General features: G+C 37.4%; 1 protein-coding gene across 13 annotated transcripts in view; it reads right to left on the bottom strand.

Annotated features, from left to right (window-relative positions):
* The window catches only part of COBL (cordon-bleu WH2 repeat protein), a 165,061-nt gene that overhangs the window by 72,179 nt on the left and 75,480 nt on the right, over nucleotides 1-17,402 (bottom strand). For all 13 annotated transcript variants that reach the window (XM_054816791.1, XM_054816785.1, XM_054816778.1 and 10 more), the window contains one exon: nucleotides 5,464-5,658. In XM_054816791.1, coding sequence (XP_054672766.1) covers nucleotides 5,464-5,658 — 195 coding nt within the window. The remainder of the gene's footprint in view (nucleotides 1-5,463; nucleotides 5,659-17,402) is intronic.

Below are 17,402 nucleotides of genomic sequence, written 5' to 3'. Positions count from 1 at the left end.
CAGGAGTACAGAAACACTTGAAAAGGAAAAAAAAAAGAAAGAAGACAAAACCCCACATGTGCAGTCAGTATTAGAAATCATCGACTAAGATGGCAAAAGTAGTATTTCCTCTGCATTTCCATACTTTTTCTTTCCTTCCATTTAAGAAGATGTACAGCAAATACTGAAAATATCTTCTGTATATAAACCAGAAATTTGGCAAATTTTTAGTGTGAGTACCTTATTTTCTCCAGTCGGGGCAATCCCAAGCACAACTGCAGGCTGGAAGAGGAATGGATTGAAAGCAGCCCTGAGGAGAAGGACTTGAGGTTGATGAAAAACTCAACGTGTCCCAGCAATGTGCACTTGCAGCCCAGAAAGCCAACTGCAGCCTGGGCTGTATCAAAAGAAGCATGACCAGCAGGTTGAGGGAGGTGATCCTGCCCCTCTACTCCACTCTCGTGAGACCCCATCTGGAGTACTGCATCCAGCTCTGGGGGCTCTAGCACAAGACAGACATGGAGCTGTTGGAGCAAGTCCAGAGGAGGGCCATGAGGACGGTGAGAGGGCTGGAGCACCTCTCCTGTGAGGACAGGCTGAGAGAGTTGGCGTTGTTCAGCCTGGAGAAGAGAAGGCTCCAGGGAGACCTTCCAGCAGCCTTCCAGTACCTGAAGGGGCCTACAGGAAAGGTGGTGAGGGACTGTTTACAAGGGCATGGAGTGACAGGACAAGGGGTAATGGGTTTAAGCTGAAGGAGGGTTGATTTAGATTAGATGTTAGAAAGAAATTCTTTCCTGTGAGGGTGGTGAGACACTGGAACAGGTTGCCCAGAGAAGCTGTGGATGCCCCCTCCCTGGAAGTGTTTAAGACCAGGTTGGATGGGGCTTTGGGCAACCTGGTCTAGTGGGGGGTGTCCCTGCCCATGGCAGGGGGGTTGGAACTAGATGATGTTTGAGGTCCCTTCCAACCCAAACCATGCTTTGATTCTATGAAAGTCTCATTTATATTTGTTCATGTTAAAATGATTCTCTTAGAGCTGAAATTCTCATTTAGGCATAAAATTGGTCAAAAATAAACTGAAGGGAGGGAGAAAGAAACCTGACAGCAATGATCTGAGTAAGCCTGTGACTCTTTGGCTTCAATATTCCTTTTTATTCATGTAAGTCTTTTCAATGAATAAGTTATTCTGGGTGAGAAAACATCAGTCTTGATAAAACACTGGGGGCAAGCAGTCTACTCTAAAGATAGGGCCTCTACTAAGAATGGGGAGTCAGCAACTGTCCTCAGCAACCCAAATTTATGATCTAAATGGAGAGGAGAGGAATGTAAGAAGCAATGCAAATCCCACAGTATGTTACATATGTTACTTTGTCTGAAGTAACCTCCAGGAAACTATATAAACATGGAAATAAACCTGAAAATTGTGCTGGTTTATAATGAAACCTCCCGAAAGTATGAGGTCAGTTCCTCACCTGCACTAAAAGCAATGATACAACTTTTCTTTAAACCCACTGTCTTGCCATATGACAACTAAGATTCAAATCTATGAAACAATGTTAGAATATTCTACCTGTTTTATCGCCCTATTCTTCTATTAGTACAGGAATTTGACTGGCTAGTAACAAATCCCAGATGCCTTCTTTTACATCTACATATTACATTAAAGTGCTTCTGTTCTGAAAATTGTAGCAGCCAAAATATCACACAGCTCCTTTATCAGAGACTACAAGTTGCATTTCTGGACTTGACATCAGAGCTATTATACAGATGAAGGCACTGAAGAGCCCTCTTCTAATTCTGATGTTGTCTCCAAAAGGCCTCATGATTTTATTCTGAATAAACTACACCATTTCATAGAAAAAACTCTTACAGAATGTCCCTGAGGCCTTCTTTACCATCCTCCCCTCACTCCAATTTCTGTATTTCCCCAGACATGCTAAAAAGAAAAAAAAAAGTAATTATTCCCATAGACCAATTTGCCAGTGCACAATACTCTTGACCTCCAAAAGAATCAAATACTCAGTTCTACAGTTCTTCCAAGAAATGACCCAAACACACTTCTTTTGCTTTTGAAGAGAAGTCACTGAATAAGCCTCTGAGGAGTTGTGTTTGATTTTGTCAGACTTCACGTGTGGCTTTCCTCTGTGTGCTCTGTCTACAAAGGCGTACTCATATGGGTTTTCTCATATATATTTTGTCTATATGGTGCATGCTTTTTGGGGTGGGGACTCAGATTATATTATGCCTACTGTAAGGTGGGCCCAAATTCTGCTAGCACGTAATCTAAACTGCTGTGACAGAGAACAGAGATTGTTTGCAAATGGGGTTCAGTTTTTGCTCACCCCCTACACTGTTCTGCTCTACTCTCTGGATGGTGTGTGCTCTGTGTTGCAACTTAAGAAAGGAGAGGACCTCCTTGCTTCTAAAGCATCCAACCTTCTGCACTTTATATTGGAAATGTTACCATACCCTGGTCTTTTGAAGAATTTTTTTTTTTTCAAGTGACTTCTCATTATTCTAAATAGCATCACTTGGGATATGTGTAAAAAAACAGGGGGGAAGTCTCCCCAGAAGAAATCTGTAGACTCCTTTCTTTGACTTTGCATTCCTTTGCAAACTACTTAGTGCATGTTCAGCACGCTCTGAAACGTTGCTCAATTGTGCTCTGGACAGAAAGGAGTATTTTCTAGAGGAGATTTAAAACAGTTAAAGAGGGAGCATTACCTTTAAATAGACATGAAAAACTAATGATGCCACACTAAAAAGTAATTAAAGTTACTGCAGGGGCCTTACCCTCAAGGAGGTAAATTACTGTACGCCCCACAGAAACAAAAGCTGCAATATGGTAAAATTACATTGCACTAATCCACCTATCCAGAAAAGTGAGTGGAGGAAATCTGAATCTAAAGCATAAATTAAAACACCTCAGTCTTCATACACATGAAAATTTCTGATTGCAAATACTAGGTAGGGAGATGAGATATATATTCCTAAATAATCATCTGTGCTGTAGCCCTGGAGCTTAACAATGGGTTAAAAATAACAGGCTTATTGGGTTGGAAAGTCAAACTACAGGTATTCATAACAGCTAAAGTATTCCGTTTTCTACACAACTTTATGGAACCAGATAGATAGTTAAAAAAGAAAAAAAAAACCTCCTGAAAGTTCAGAATACCACCTTTTTCATTTTCTATTAATGTGCTAGCTTCACTGGAAATAAACATGTTCCCCTTTTGCAGGATCTTCCTGTTAGTAACAGTTGCACATAAATAAAGTTTTCTAAACAAACATCTTATCTTTTTATGGAAGGAAGTCCATTAAAAAGGAATTGACGTCCTTCCCTGACAAAAAAGATCAGTGCTAATTCTTTCCCATAAACTAAAGAAATAAACTTACACCCTGAGATTTTTTACTCTATTTTCACAGCAAACTGGATAGTCTGCGCATAGATAAAATAGAACTGTTTGGGTTTTCTTACAAACAATATCCCTGTTACTACCTTGCCACATAATACTAAATAATTAATCTCTTCCCTTGGTTTTTGATTGCTTCATGGAACTTGGGCTTCATTTCAACTGTATTCCATACATTCTTGTTCAAACTACAGGGCAGCCTGTGAACAACTTTCAGCCTGGGAGCTTCATAAGTATGCCATAACTGTTTAATATTTTGATCTGTGCAACCATTTTCAGAAAGACGTCCTTTACCCAACAAATGCAGCCAAAGAGACTCTAGCAGCTATGCTCACAATCTACTGTGCTCTTCATTGGGTTTGTCAGCTACACAAGACACTTCTATCACCCAAAATTAACTTTGTTATGGAAAATCCTCTGACGCAACCTTCATCTGTCTCCCTTCTTCAGAATAGCTTTTCCTTTAGAATAAGAGAGTTTGAAGTTGACACTGTACTGTATGCTATGTGCGATAAATAAAATAAATACTTTTCTCCCAATGGCTTCAGAAAGCCAGCACTTTAATCTATTTGCAACAATGCTGAAAATAGAAATGTTAACATGTTTAAAGAGAGTTTAGATTTTCAGTGGTTTTGTGCAACACAATTTAAAATCTCCATGCCACACTGCACAGAGATAAGCCTAAGAGAATGGCAGAATAATTTAGTCTGTGATTATCATACTTGTATAAACTTGAGAGTTATAATGCCATGGTATTTTTGTATGAAAAGATCTGTTTATCTTAAACGCATTAAATGTTTAACTCTGGGTGACACAAGAAACCTCATCAAAATATTTGCAGTAGGAATTTCAAAAGGAAATTTTAAAAAATAAAGTACACCAAATGTGGCAAGAAAACGTTTCTCTTCAGCTGTGTCTATAAATGACTGCTATTTCAAAGGCATCTATTCCAATTTTGAAAGATGAAGCACCGCTATGTTCCAGTAATCACACTTTTAGATATTCTAAGATTCCACAATCCTTTACCAAAAGTGTGCATCAACTTTGCTTACACAATGCTTCACTGGAGAAGGCACTTAACGTATGTCTTAAGGCAGATAAGTAAAAAAATGACAGTGAGACTGAGCACTAGACGACTCCTCCACTATACTGAACTCAAAGGTTCCTTCCTGACTCCATTTTGCACTAATGCAGTTTGCTTTCCAAAGATCAGTCTGCTGTAGAGGTGACAAGCCCTAAGCAGATAGTAGCCCACATTACACAACCTTGAAGGTATTGGTTCCTTGCGTTCTTATTTGGCTTCCATATATAGCTTTACACACTGACTTTTACAGTTTATATTTAGAATGTAATACTTGTTGTTGATGGTGGAACCAGAAGTCTCAATGTGCTTGCACAGGTTTAGTAACATACATACCTGAATGTCACTATAAAAACAAGAACAATTTCCTTTTCCCTTAACTCTATTCTTTTCAAAGGGTTAGGTCCTCAGAAAGGTTTCCCCCATTTCTGTTTAATTCTCAGTAACTGTATTGCGGAACACTGACCTTTTTTAAAAGCAAAAACAGAGCACTGCTTTAAAAGGTCACATGGTACAACTCAGAAAGCAGAGCAGAACTTCTGGTATCCCAGGGCAGCACTGAAAACAGGCGACAGCCTGACAAATATCAGGGCAAAACAGCACATTGATGATTTTCATCAGTCACTGGAACTGTCACCCATTTTCTAGAACTGCCCTGGTCAATACGGATACCTAGTCACCCTACACAATTTCCAGCTTTTCTACCTTACTTTTTCTTCGCCATCCTTCTTTTAGCATAATGCCTCACAAAACTTTTCTAATGTGGAAAGATTCTTGACATGGGAGAAAGCTTGGGCAGTCTCAAGAAAGCTCAGTGAATATGTATAAAACTCCAAGACCTCATAATTTTATTTTGTTAAGCTCTAGAGTTTTGGTGAGCCGTAGTTAATGGCTATCCAAAATATCTGTGAACGACTTCAGCTCTGATGAATGAACTGGTGGTAGCCAGCACATCAAGGAAAGAAGCCCATCCTGCGGTGTCACTGTTACCTGTGCTCCTGTCTTTTCTTGTCCACTCATTGTCAAGTTCTGTAACGCAGGTGTCACAACTGGTGGAGGAGGTGCTCTGCGCTTTTTCACTTCTGGGTTTGCTGTCATTCCTGAGATGTTACCAAGGGACAGTGATGGGCCCAGGCTACTGGAACGAGAATTCACCGAAGGAGAATTTGGTGCTGTGGAAAAACCCTGTAAATGGAGTAACATCTTGGATTAACATCACCTTTTAAAAAACAATGGGAAAAAAAGAAGAAAAACAAGACACATCTGGTTACCGTTTAAACAATGATATGAATAATCATGTATGTTCCTCTGCCAAACTTGCTGAATTGCAAACTGTAACTTTTGGAAACTTCTAAAGGTCAACTGGAACAAAGCTTGCAGGCAATATTAGTAAGTCAGGAGGCACAATGAGGACCTACTGCAGTTTAACAGTAGTATTGATGGGAACACTACTGCTGCTTGCTATTTAAAATATAAGCTTCATCAAGACACATAATTACTGTTATCCAAATGCATTTGCAGTTGTATTTAAGTTACAAGTAATACACACTTCTGAAAGCAAGATTTACTCTTAAATGAGAACACTGTATTAATCACATGCTGTCTGTGTCCCTAGGCTTGTCTATTTTATTATCAATCTGCCTGATTTACCTGAGCCTTCTCTGCAGACTGACGTAAGAGAAACTCTGCTACCATCAAACTATTTCCAATTTACCTGCACAATGAAGTATAATCATTTACAATCTATTGAAAACAGCCATTTAACCTGGTCAAAAGAAGTTCTGCTGACAGGTGCCACTCTAGATTTTAACAGGCCCAGGTGACAGGAGAAGCAGAAACAATAATCATTTAATTTTAAAAATTACTTTAGTTCTCATTGAAAACTTAATAAAATCAATGGAAAAAGTTTCACTGATTTCAGATCAAGGCCTTAATATATTTTTATATTAATAAACAAACAGAAATATATGCAGTCATATAGTAGTAAATCTACAAATAGGAAAGACTAGGAAACATGATTGCTTGAAAATGTGCATTTTTATTTTAGTTTTGACACTTAAATTAAACATCATTAATTTTTTGATTCTGCTAATAAAGATCTTGCAAAAACTTTTCCCTCAAAACCTGTGAGTCACATTTTGCTATTATTAAATAAGAGAAGCTTCCATATTGAATTGAAAATTTTACTTTTTAATTAAGTTATGAGACAGTCACTTCTTCTCAGAAATGGCTTCTGTGAAATCATCACCAATACCATGAGCTGGAGCAGGATTCCTATTCTGGAAGCACAGGCTGATGACCACATTTGATAATTTTGTTCTTATCACAACGGAACATACTACCGCACTTGCAAAACTCACCCATTCAGGACGTAAAGCTCTCAGGCGGAATTTTGCCCAAGACCACAGAATACATATTGGCAGGAAGCTAAAGGCCACCACAAATCCCATCACTTTCCAAATAAAAGAGGTAGTTCTTTGAACCTAAGTTCTCCAATCTGGAAAGTGCTGGAAAATGCTTTGCCTCAATTGTACGGCTGCCTCATCGTTGTGGTGGATACCTGGATTTCTGGATTTCTGCAGGAGTGCAACTTGCAGTGAATTTGACTCGTGACACAGCATGATAATTCCTTTCCACAAGTGCCAAGAGCGATCTTAGGTAAAAATTAAAAACATGGGGCAGAAAGCTCAAAAAGACAATTAATTTAATTTTCGGACTGTTGAGGCAGCACTGATGAAGCCTAAAGAGCTAAAAACCATAGCAATACAAAAAGATGCATGTAATACAGGTTACTGACTGCCTGGTAAAGGTCAATGTTCTATAGATTCTTGTGAAAGCAACTGAAAATGCTATATGCAGATACCAAACTGATTTGTGTCTTGTCCCTCACTTACTATGCACGTGGTAGCTATCGCTGACTTAAACCTATCAGCTAGATGCTTTTGTCATCTCTTAGGTTGCACGCTGCACAGCAGACTTCATCTTGGAATAGTGTATTTAGCACAAACAGGGCATGGTACTGGTTTTCTCTGGTTAACTAGATTTTTACTGAAGGATTAAAGCAGTATTTGCTACATCTTTTTCTTCACCAGTTTCTCTGAACTGAATAGCGTCACCTTAATAGCAAATGAAGAGAAAAAGCTCGAAATGGAAGGTAGGGTTTAAAAGATTAGGTCTAATCTTATAAAGAAATATACTCTTTTCTTGACCCTATATCTTGGGCAGTGGAAAAAATAATGATCTCATCCGTAACCTCCAAGTTCTGTGTCATTCTCCGTACATATTGTACCTGGTTCTATCAAATAAAGATTGTTTACTCCAAAAGAAATGACAGGGTTCACAGGGTGAAATATAAAGTAGTCTCTTTTCACACACTTATAAAATGACTGAATAAAGTAATTTTAAAGGGTATTCTACAGGTATGCTTTTGTGACTTTTAATTCTTTAATTTTCCTTGCTGGATAAAAAAAGTTGAGAAATTTTGTTAAGAGATTTAAAGATGTATACAAATAATAAAAACTCCTAAGACTTCCCTCCCAGCATTATAAATACAGAGTACTGGTAAGAATATAGGATATATCCAGTTTTAAAATAATATCCTATTCAATTCTACCTCAAGAGCTATTAGAATCCTCTTCCAGGCAACAGATCACTGTGAAGGAATACAGCGATGAACAACTAAACATTTTAAAGCTGGATTTTTTAAAAGCTTGGATTTCCTAACAGAAGATACAGGAAAAAATTAATGTAATACATGACACTATAAATAGTTTATAATAAAAAGAATTTACTGAAAGAAATAATAAAAATCTTGGAAATTCATCTGTTTCCTTTTCCAAGTCCAACCTTTATATCAAGCCCATTATTTACTGAGTGAGCATTTCAAGAACGCTCATGTTAAGACTCTTCCCCTAAAATAAAAACTCGCTACAGCTTCCAGAGGAATGGAATGAGAACAACTTCAAAGTAGTTTTGAAAGCGCCATCATTCAGCAATGAGAGCTTCGTCTAACTGGAACCAGACCTTCAAGCTCTCTCATGTATGTAGTCCTTTCATTAGCCTTCAGAGAAAAAACCCAACATGTTGGACAGAAACCACTGACAGAAGTGTTTTTGGCATGACACGTCTTTTGCTGTAAACCTAATCTAGAGAGATAATGCCTTACTCAGCTTTTATATTTTATGTTGTGTTAGATGCAGCGCAGCTTCTCCCCAAATCACTGGATTTTTGAGGTTTGGTTTTTCAGGCAGGTTAGAAAGGCAACTATTAAGAGCGTACAACATTAATTGAGCAAATTTTTTCATTTGTTCTCAATGGATTGATTTCAGTGGAATTACTCAAATTACAGCCGTGTAAGGTGAGAGGAAAGCCAAGTTCAAGTATTACAGCCAATGTAGCTGGCTAAAAAAGTCAGACCTTATCCTCTGATTCATTTGACAAACAGTTTAGCATGAATGTTCTGCTCAGAATCAAAATCAGTTCCTACAATCTGTGTGTTTTGTAACTGCATTGCAAAAAAAAAAAAAAAAGAAAAATCATGTCAGAAAAAGAAAATCATGGCAATGAATTATATGAAGAGCTTTTAAAAATGTCTCCCAACTTGTAAAATCATAGTCTTTGGTAGATCACTAGTGTTAGAGTATTTTGCTAGCAGTTCAAACAATTAAGTAGTGCAAACTAGCAAGAAGAAAGAAATTGTTTCCTCTTTTTTTTTTTCCCTGAAGTCAGCCAAAGCAAACCCATCATGAACACAGATACACCAGCACAGGTGAGCAGTCAAGAGACTCCAGTTGAGCAAGGGTCTTGAACATACACTGAATCACAATCATGGACTAAAGTCCATTTCAATTCCATGAAGTAAATGCTGCAAGGAGGCAAGAAACAGCTGCCGTACCTACGTATGGTGCCATCAGGTTTCACGGATCCATTGCTTCATGTTATACTTGCCAGCTAGTTTTTTCCTTCATTAAACTTCTGAAATCTGAGGAACTTTCTTTTTTTCTAATGTACAAGATGCTTTCTTTGGGGCTAAGCAGCTTAAGTTTAGGGTTTTTTCCTACTGTTTCTTCTAGCTGAAATTTAGCTTTCAAAGACTATTTGGAAGGGCAAAGAACGGCTGTTAAAAACACAGAAGTATGAAGGCTCAGAGTAACGTGGTGACTCGGGCATACCAGTCCCATGTTGAAAAGACACTCAGAAGTCAACTTTCTACAAGACTACCAAAGTCCATAGCCTGCTGAACTCAACACAAGCTAGATCAAGAGCCTAAAGCAGAGGCCAGTCTGTGTTCCAAGGTCATCAACCTAGAATGCAACTATAAAACTTCTTTTCCAAACTACTCCCTTTTCAAAGATGAACAGAAGCTCTGATGTCTTACAGATACTTCCGAAAATTTTAACATTAATAAAATAATGTAAGATTAATCTATTAAAAATGTAATTGTACTGCTGTGAGAATTCCATTTTACAAAAATAGATATGTATAAAAATGGAAGTAAGCTTATGTTTGTTTTCAAAAGATATCCCTCATATATAACTCTCTTACCCAAAGCCCTGTTATTAGCATTTCCTTGATTTTCTGATGACACTAAGTGGCATTTAAAGGTCAACAAGGAAGAGACTGCAGCTTGCCTGTGAGAGTGATTTGACTTCCTGTTCCCTGTCCACACCGGTCAATAAAAATTTTTCAAAATGTCAAGTTCTTTTCTTGGGAGGTTGCTACAGCCAGGCCTTTCCTCCGCAGCTCTTTGCCAAAACTCACATATTTGAGCTCCCAGTCTTGTTATGCAATTTCCTTCTGAGAAATTTTTAAATCAAAGGTAATCAATTGAGCTGTTTTTAAGCACTCAAAGTACCATATGTATCAGCAAAAAGGGGTTTTATTTTTTCCAAAATAGAGACAAAAAATACAAATAAAAATATCTTAAAGGAAATAATTTTTTTTGCAAGTGTACCATGGGTAAATACAAAAAGGTAAGATTTAGAGCAGGCAGACAAATCCATCTACCCACAGCAAGAATATTTATGCCTGCTGCACATTTAAACCCCATTAACTCAAACTTACTGATTTGCTGAATGACACCACAACTGACTACAATTGGCCATTTAAAACACCAGACAGGCTATGTCAGACCTACTGCACAAATTAAAGTCGGAGGCTGCTTTCCTTAACATGATACTGAAATTCCTTATACTGGCACTAAATTTGACAACACTGAAACTGAATTAATCCAAGCTCCTGCTTCAAAACCAAAGCATAATGCTGCGGTCATGAGATTGCTTAGAGACATAGTTTTAAAAAAAAGAAAATTGTGACTACTCAGATTTTCCTTTTTAAACAGCCACACTGAATACAGTTTGTTTTTTGTACTCCCTGAAGCACTTGTGATTATGGTACTTGCATACAGTCTGCAGTCAGAAAAGGAAAAAAGTGAACCTTTTTCTGCTCTGAAGTAAAAAAAGTAAAGGCATTTTTATGCAATTTACTTTATGTTGCTTTACTATCTCATTGCATTTTGCTATTGGTAGGAAATAATCTGGTCACCCTTCACAATATTAAAGAGAAGCAACTATTTCATTTCCACAACAGTAATTCATACAGGCAGTACTACGTTGATTTTATATGTCTGGCGAGTAGGCTTTCAAGGTTTTACTGTAAAAGTTTTGAGTGATACTTTGAAGTCTGTACAACTACAACGCTATCTTATGTTTGTGTAAGTCTATTTTAGTATCTAGCTAGCAATTCCAGATCTTGTGGTCAGGGCCCATTTGGTGGACAACAGAACTTATACAGCCAGAATTAGAAATGCCCGAGAATGTTCTCTCTCCTGTGCCCCTGCCAGTTCTCCCTCACCGTGGCCATCCACATTCCTCTCATTTTAGCACAGAGTATGTTGATCAGAAATCTTAGCAGTGTCAGGTGCAAGGAGGTCACCTCCTTTACAAAGTCATCTACTTTATCTCCCAGCACCGAAGTAGCATGACCAATCTTGTCCCTGCAGAGGTTACTAAAACCTTCCTATGACATAGGCCCACACCATCTGCAATTATGCTGTTTTAATGCTTAACTATCCTTATCATTAGAATTTTTTTCCTTGTACCTTAACCATAATTTCCCTTCCTAGAAGTTTATCTGATTACTTCTTGTCCTCACTTAGGTAAGGTCATGCGATGTAAAGTATCTCTGTCTCCACAGCTAGGAGTGCAACCTTGGTCTCCAGCTCCAACTGAATTATGTTCACTTTGCACCTCCTGTGGTGTCCAACCTCTTTCCCAGTAAAAAAGCTGAACAATCACCCAAGGGGGGGAACTAGAAATGTGGAAGCCTCCAGGAGAAAAGCTTTCCAAAACAGACCGAGGGGCTTAGATTCACTGTTTGTGAATTTCTAAGTAGGGAACAAGCATGGGTATTAACTCAAGCCCTGTGCACTACACTGAGGACAAAGAGGGTGCCCAACCAGAGAGAGCTTCCAAGAATCTTCTGTAGTTTTTGTTATACTTCTTGTGTGCGACACAATATTCAAAACTCATTTTCCATTTGAAAAACTAATGGATGCTGAATGAATATGGCAAAAATAGCAAATAAGTTGATTACTTTTTTTATGAACAGTCAAATATTTTACTTTGATGTTTAGGAATATAATTTTTTTACTCAAATCATTAGTAGGTTAGAAAACATGGATTGGGAGTATCTCCATTCCAGCTAAACATGAACATGTCTGTAAATTCTTGCAAATACAAAGAATCAGATGCAGTAAAACCAAGCCTAACTGCTAATATCAATGTCGCCTACTACTACCACCTCCCTCAGTGTTCAGCCAGTCTGAGATCACAAATTTAATCTGAGTTCTCCAAAAGTGAATAAACTACCATAGCACATATAAAGCAGTGGAATATAGATCTATGAATTCAACAACATATATATATATATTATTCAAGCAACTCAGAGATTGTCAAATCATTCATACTTTTTCAAGATTTTATGATAGAGGTGATTTCTGAATGGTTTGAGAATAAAAGCTTTGGAATCACCTCTGGTGATTTAAAATTCAGTGTATTTCCTCTAAATAATTTCTCCTGTTTCCATGTTTCACTCTTCAGATTTTTCCCAAGTCACATTACTCTTCATGCTTAACAAAAACCTTTGCCTATTACTGCGACCCAAAATCACTCATGTCAATCTGAGGAAGTGTTCCTAGTAGAATAAAGAAGATAGTCATAGTATCAAGGGAAATGCATGCAATGATTTTTTTTGCATCACAGCAACACATGCAGAAAAGGGAAGACAAGCTAATTTGACTGACATCTGTGAAGTGACAGTGTGTTTCAAATAAATTCATAGTTTTTTAAAAAGGTAGCATCCCAACAGAATTAGCGGAAATAACCTCTCTTGACAGGCGAGGGTAGACACTGCTTTTTCTGAATGGTAGGACAAAGGAAAAGAAGGCAGAGCCATGTCTGAACAACTTAGAAAGTGGGAGCAGGCAGCATGCTGCCTGGTGCTAATGAGAAGACTGAAGTGTATAAATCAGTGTTTTGAAGGCACACATAAATCATTTGTGTCCTCTCCTATCAATCTGGACACTGAAGTCACTGCAGTAACCAACATGCACATATCCTGTGGACCTTGTGAATCAGAGCTGAGGAACTTGTTAAAAAGAAGAGAAATACATCTTCTTTGATTCAGAGCTCTTAGCACTGACAAGTCAGCCTCAACTCAATGCCGTGAAAATACACTTGCTGCAAATCCTTCTCATGCATAATTTCTTTAATTTCTGTCACTGTGTGTCCTATGAAGGATGAAAAAAAATGTTTTCCTGAAATCTGAAACTATTTAGCCACAAATGAAAGACACTTAGGTTGCTAAATGTTCTTTTGTAAATAAATGTGATCAGCAAAGCAAGTAGGTGTATGTTCAAAAAAGCAAACTTCAGCTCACAACCACAAAAGCCAATATATTTTCCACTTAATATTCCAGATATTATTCCACTTAATATTCTGCTTTTCACCAGATTCTCAGTTTCTAGAAATAGAGCTAAAAAGCTATGAAACATAAAATTATTAGAAGATATTTCAACATTGGTATAAATCCAATGACATCCATGAAATAGCCACAAGTTTCAGCATGCATGCATTACAGGTATCTTCATAACTGGATATACTAAAATCACCATGTTTTTTTAAAAAAAAACACACATGCATGTTCAATCCCTTAAAATGACACATTAAGGTGACAGACACATCACAGACAAGTCACAGACATATATTATATGCACAAGTTTCCAGAACATGCCAACTTCCTTCATGCCCTTGCACTATGCACCTGATACCATCAGGCTAAAAGACAGCACACAAAGCATGTGCTTTTTTTAATTTCTGGATGACAGATGCCTTTTGTATACCCCTAAAATGTAAACCGTCTTGCTTTTGTTTTGAATATGTAAACCCTAGTGAGACAAAACCATCATTAACACAGCACAGAAAACATTTCTGCATCGGACATTTTCCATGCTACTTAGTAGTTTAATGGAAACATTACAGTCCGTCGCTCCGGTGGGAAGTAGGACTGCAGGCTGCAGACATAATCTAAAGTGACTTCCAAAGTCAAGCTGAATCGCGGGTGACAGTCTGGGATGCCAGCAGAGGCTTAGGATAGCGTTTGTTTGCATTTCATACAAGTGTAGACTTTCAGAAGTGTGTGGACAACTTTGTGTCTCATTTACTAGAATGCTATCTTTAGTTTCTTCTTCCTTCTTCTTTTTTTTTTTTTTAATATTGTTTTTGGAAAATACCAGAATCAATTAATATATGAAATGCACCCTCTCAGGGCTGATTTATATCTTTCTGGTTAGACTTATCTTCCACGAGTCCAACTCTTTTTGCACAGTGCACTGTCAAAATGTGTCAATCTATTAAAAAAAGACCATATTTTGAAAAGAGGTTTTCATAACTGTCACCAATACAGATATGTAAAGGCAATATAGGGAGAAAGATTAAATTCAAAACAGTCCCAAAAGGGCATGACTAACAAAAATAGGCAGTCAGCAAATTCATCTACTCACATCACTTATAATTTTTTGGATGGCTGCGTGCATATATGCAAAGTAAGTGGATCATTACCTGAAAGTACAATAGATAGATGACAAAGAAAATTTTTTCTCATATACTATGCCAGACCAAAAAAACCAGAAGAGCTAACCTATAAAGAAAATGAAAAGATTATTTATTTGAGATGAAATGTCTCATCAAATGGGGACAGAGAATAGGCTTATAACAAGAGATGTGTAGAGAGTTCAGTGAATTATAACAGGAAATGGGAAAAACCATGGAAAAGACTACAAGTCTCTTTTGGATATTTGTCCAAGTGGTACAAAAGCAGACAAGAAAGAAGTAGGAAAGAACACAGGAAGAAGTGAGGATAGGAGCAAAAACACAGTCATTATGGTGAAATATGAAGTGAGTATGTTCACCAGACATGACTAGAGAGGAAGTCCTTGCAGAAATTCAAAGTTAACAATTTGGAAAAGGAGAGGAGCAAAGCAAAAAGCAGAAGACTTCAGTGAATGTGATGATAGACTACTGGCTCATATCCTGGGGAAGGAACAACGAACTGAGGAGACTGTGCAGGACAGAAACCACATTCTGCAAGAAAACTAAATGATTGCTCATGTTAGCCCAGAAAGATGGCGAGTTACTGCTCACTTGTTGCCATGAAGACAGTGAGGTCAAGGCACATGAACAGAACTCAAACTGGTAGAGATTCAGTACTGAAAGGAAAGGGGATTAATACATAGACTTGTGAATGTGTAATAAATATTTCTATGGTAGGGATTTAATGCATACGAAGATATGGAATGAGGCAGAATGGAAGAAAATAACCAAACATCTTAAAATCTACCAAGAGAGGTCTAAAAGCCAATGACAGACCCTAATGGAAAAATACATTTTAAAGAAACCTGAAGAAAAAAGAATTACAGGGGAAAATTCATGCAGACTCCAAAATTCAATTCAATCCCAGCATAGAAATAAGACAGAAAAATATCAGAAGGAAAACATGGAATGAACATTTGAAAAGAGGCCATTTACACTTGGCCTTCGAAGGCCATTAGAAGATCTAGTGAGAGCAATCTTGGAAGAGAATGGAAAAAGGCAAAAAAAGTCTGGTTTCTCCTTTCTCTTACAGTTTTGCACTATTTGAAAATAGATTAGCTCAATAAAATAGTGTTGAACAACCAAGGGGAAAATCAAAATCTGTCTTTATTAATGGTCTGGCAACAGGCTTCAGGAAATGGGGAGTTCAAAAGGTGAAAGACCAACAATAGCAAAAAAGACATTTTTTCGTCATTTCCAATGGTGTTAAGCATTCATCAATCATAAATAACCACAAAAAGGATCAGAGATCTTGAGCTAAATGAATTCATCACTGCAGTAAAAGCTCATTATCTCTTACTTAAGCTTACTAAATGTTTTAAATCAGCCAATGTGTTTGGTTCATAGAAGACAGGAGTTGGTGTATTTGTGAAATACATGTCCTTCTGAAATTCAAAATATTTTGAAAAACTACTGAGAGGAACTTCTGCTGCAATAAATTCTTTTAACTTATAGGAACTATCAAACCACTAGAGTTGATCATCTTCAATATATTTTATTGCAGATATGCCAATTTATACTGGAGGAGGAGATGGAAACTTCCCATAAAACGTACAATTTTAAAAATATCTGCTCTAATGTCTGCACAGCCAATTTTTATGGGGACCAGAATTATGAACGGAATAGTTCCTGGCATGAGTTTTTTGGGTGTGTATTTGTTTAGTTTTGAAGAAATATTTTCTGTCTTTTACTGAAAGGCTTTTTATTCCAGTTAAATTAAAAAGTGTTTTTCCCTATTTTAATGAAAGTGTTGTCCTTACGCAAGTTTTCCAGAGAAAAGAAACATTAATGATCAATTCACATTATCTTTCAATGTCTGCTGAAATGCTGACACATAACTTTTGGCCTCTGAAAATCTCTACTTATTATAGCTGTTGTTGAATGGAGAAAACTCGTACTGAAATTCAAAGGCAAATTTTCACCGAGATCTGCAGAACTTCTGTAAAGTCAAAGGAGTTGCTCTGATTTACTGAAGCTCGGGGAACTGACTTCTAGCTCCAGTCCCTATAATCCAATTCCCACGCATATACTTCGTTAATTTAGAATGAAGTTGTGCAACTACTTTTCCCTTTGAAGTCTATGGTAACTGTAGGTGTTTAGCTACAGGGAGACAAATAAAATCATTCAACTGTCAAAGCAAATTTTCAAAAAGGAAGCTTTACACTTTTTAATGATAAAACTCCGCCAAAATATTACTGAAAAACAATGCAACCTCTGAAGATTTTAAAACTTAAATTAGAAGAACAAATCAACTTTTGAACTCTGAAATTAGTGCAAATCTTAACACAAATCCTAATTACAGAGTCACTAAGAGGATTCTAGCAATGTGAATCAGAAGTCAACAGCCAGGAATTTTACTGTGTCAATTAGCTCTTTCAGATGTCTGGATGTGCATGTGTGTATGTACATAACCTGTGTGTGTACATACATGTATCTACATACAAACACAGTATATGCACACAGAATTTATTACTTCAATTAGCTCTTTCAGACGTCTGTATGCACGTTTGTGCAAGTATGTACACATACTCACACACACTGAGTGCAACAGGCTGAATCTGAAACCCTAAGGGGTGGCTTAAGCAAGCTCCTAAACTGTATCTGCAGCTTCCACGCTAAGAATTTCTGGCAGCAAGTAACAGCACTGAAGCAGACCAGTCCTTTAAGGAGATATGACAGCTTGCTGCAGAAGACAAAAACAAAAGACAAACCCACACAAATCATGCTCATAGCTTGATGCTCAGGTATCGATGTCAACAAACCATTTTGAATTGTAACAGC

This window comes from Grus americana, chromosome 2 (genome assembly GCF_028858705.1).
Source record: "Grus americana isolate bGruAme1 chromosome 2, bGruAme1.mat, whole genome shotgun sequence".
NCBI classification, from domain to species: domain Eukaryota; kingdom Metazoa; phylum Chordata; class Aves; order Gruiformes; family Gruidae; genus Grus; species Grus americana.
The sequence above is the reverse complement of the archived record's forward strand: the minus strand, read 5'-3'. Positions and strand labels throughout refer to the sequence as shown.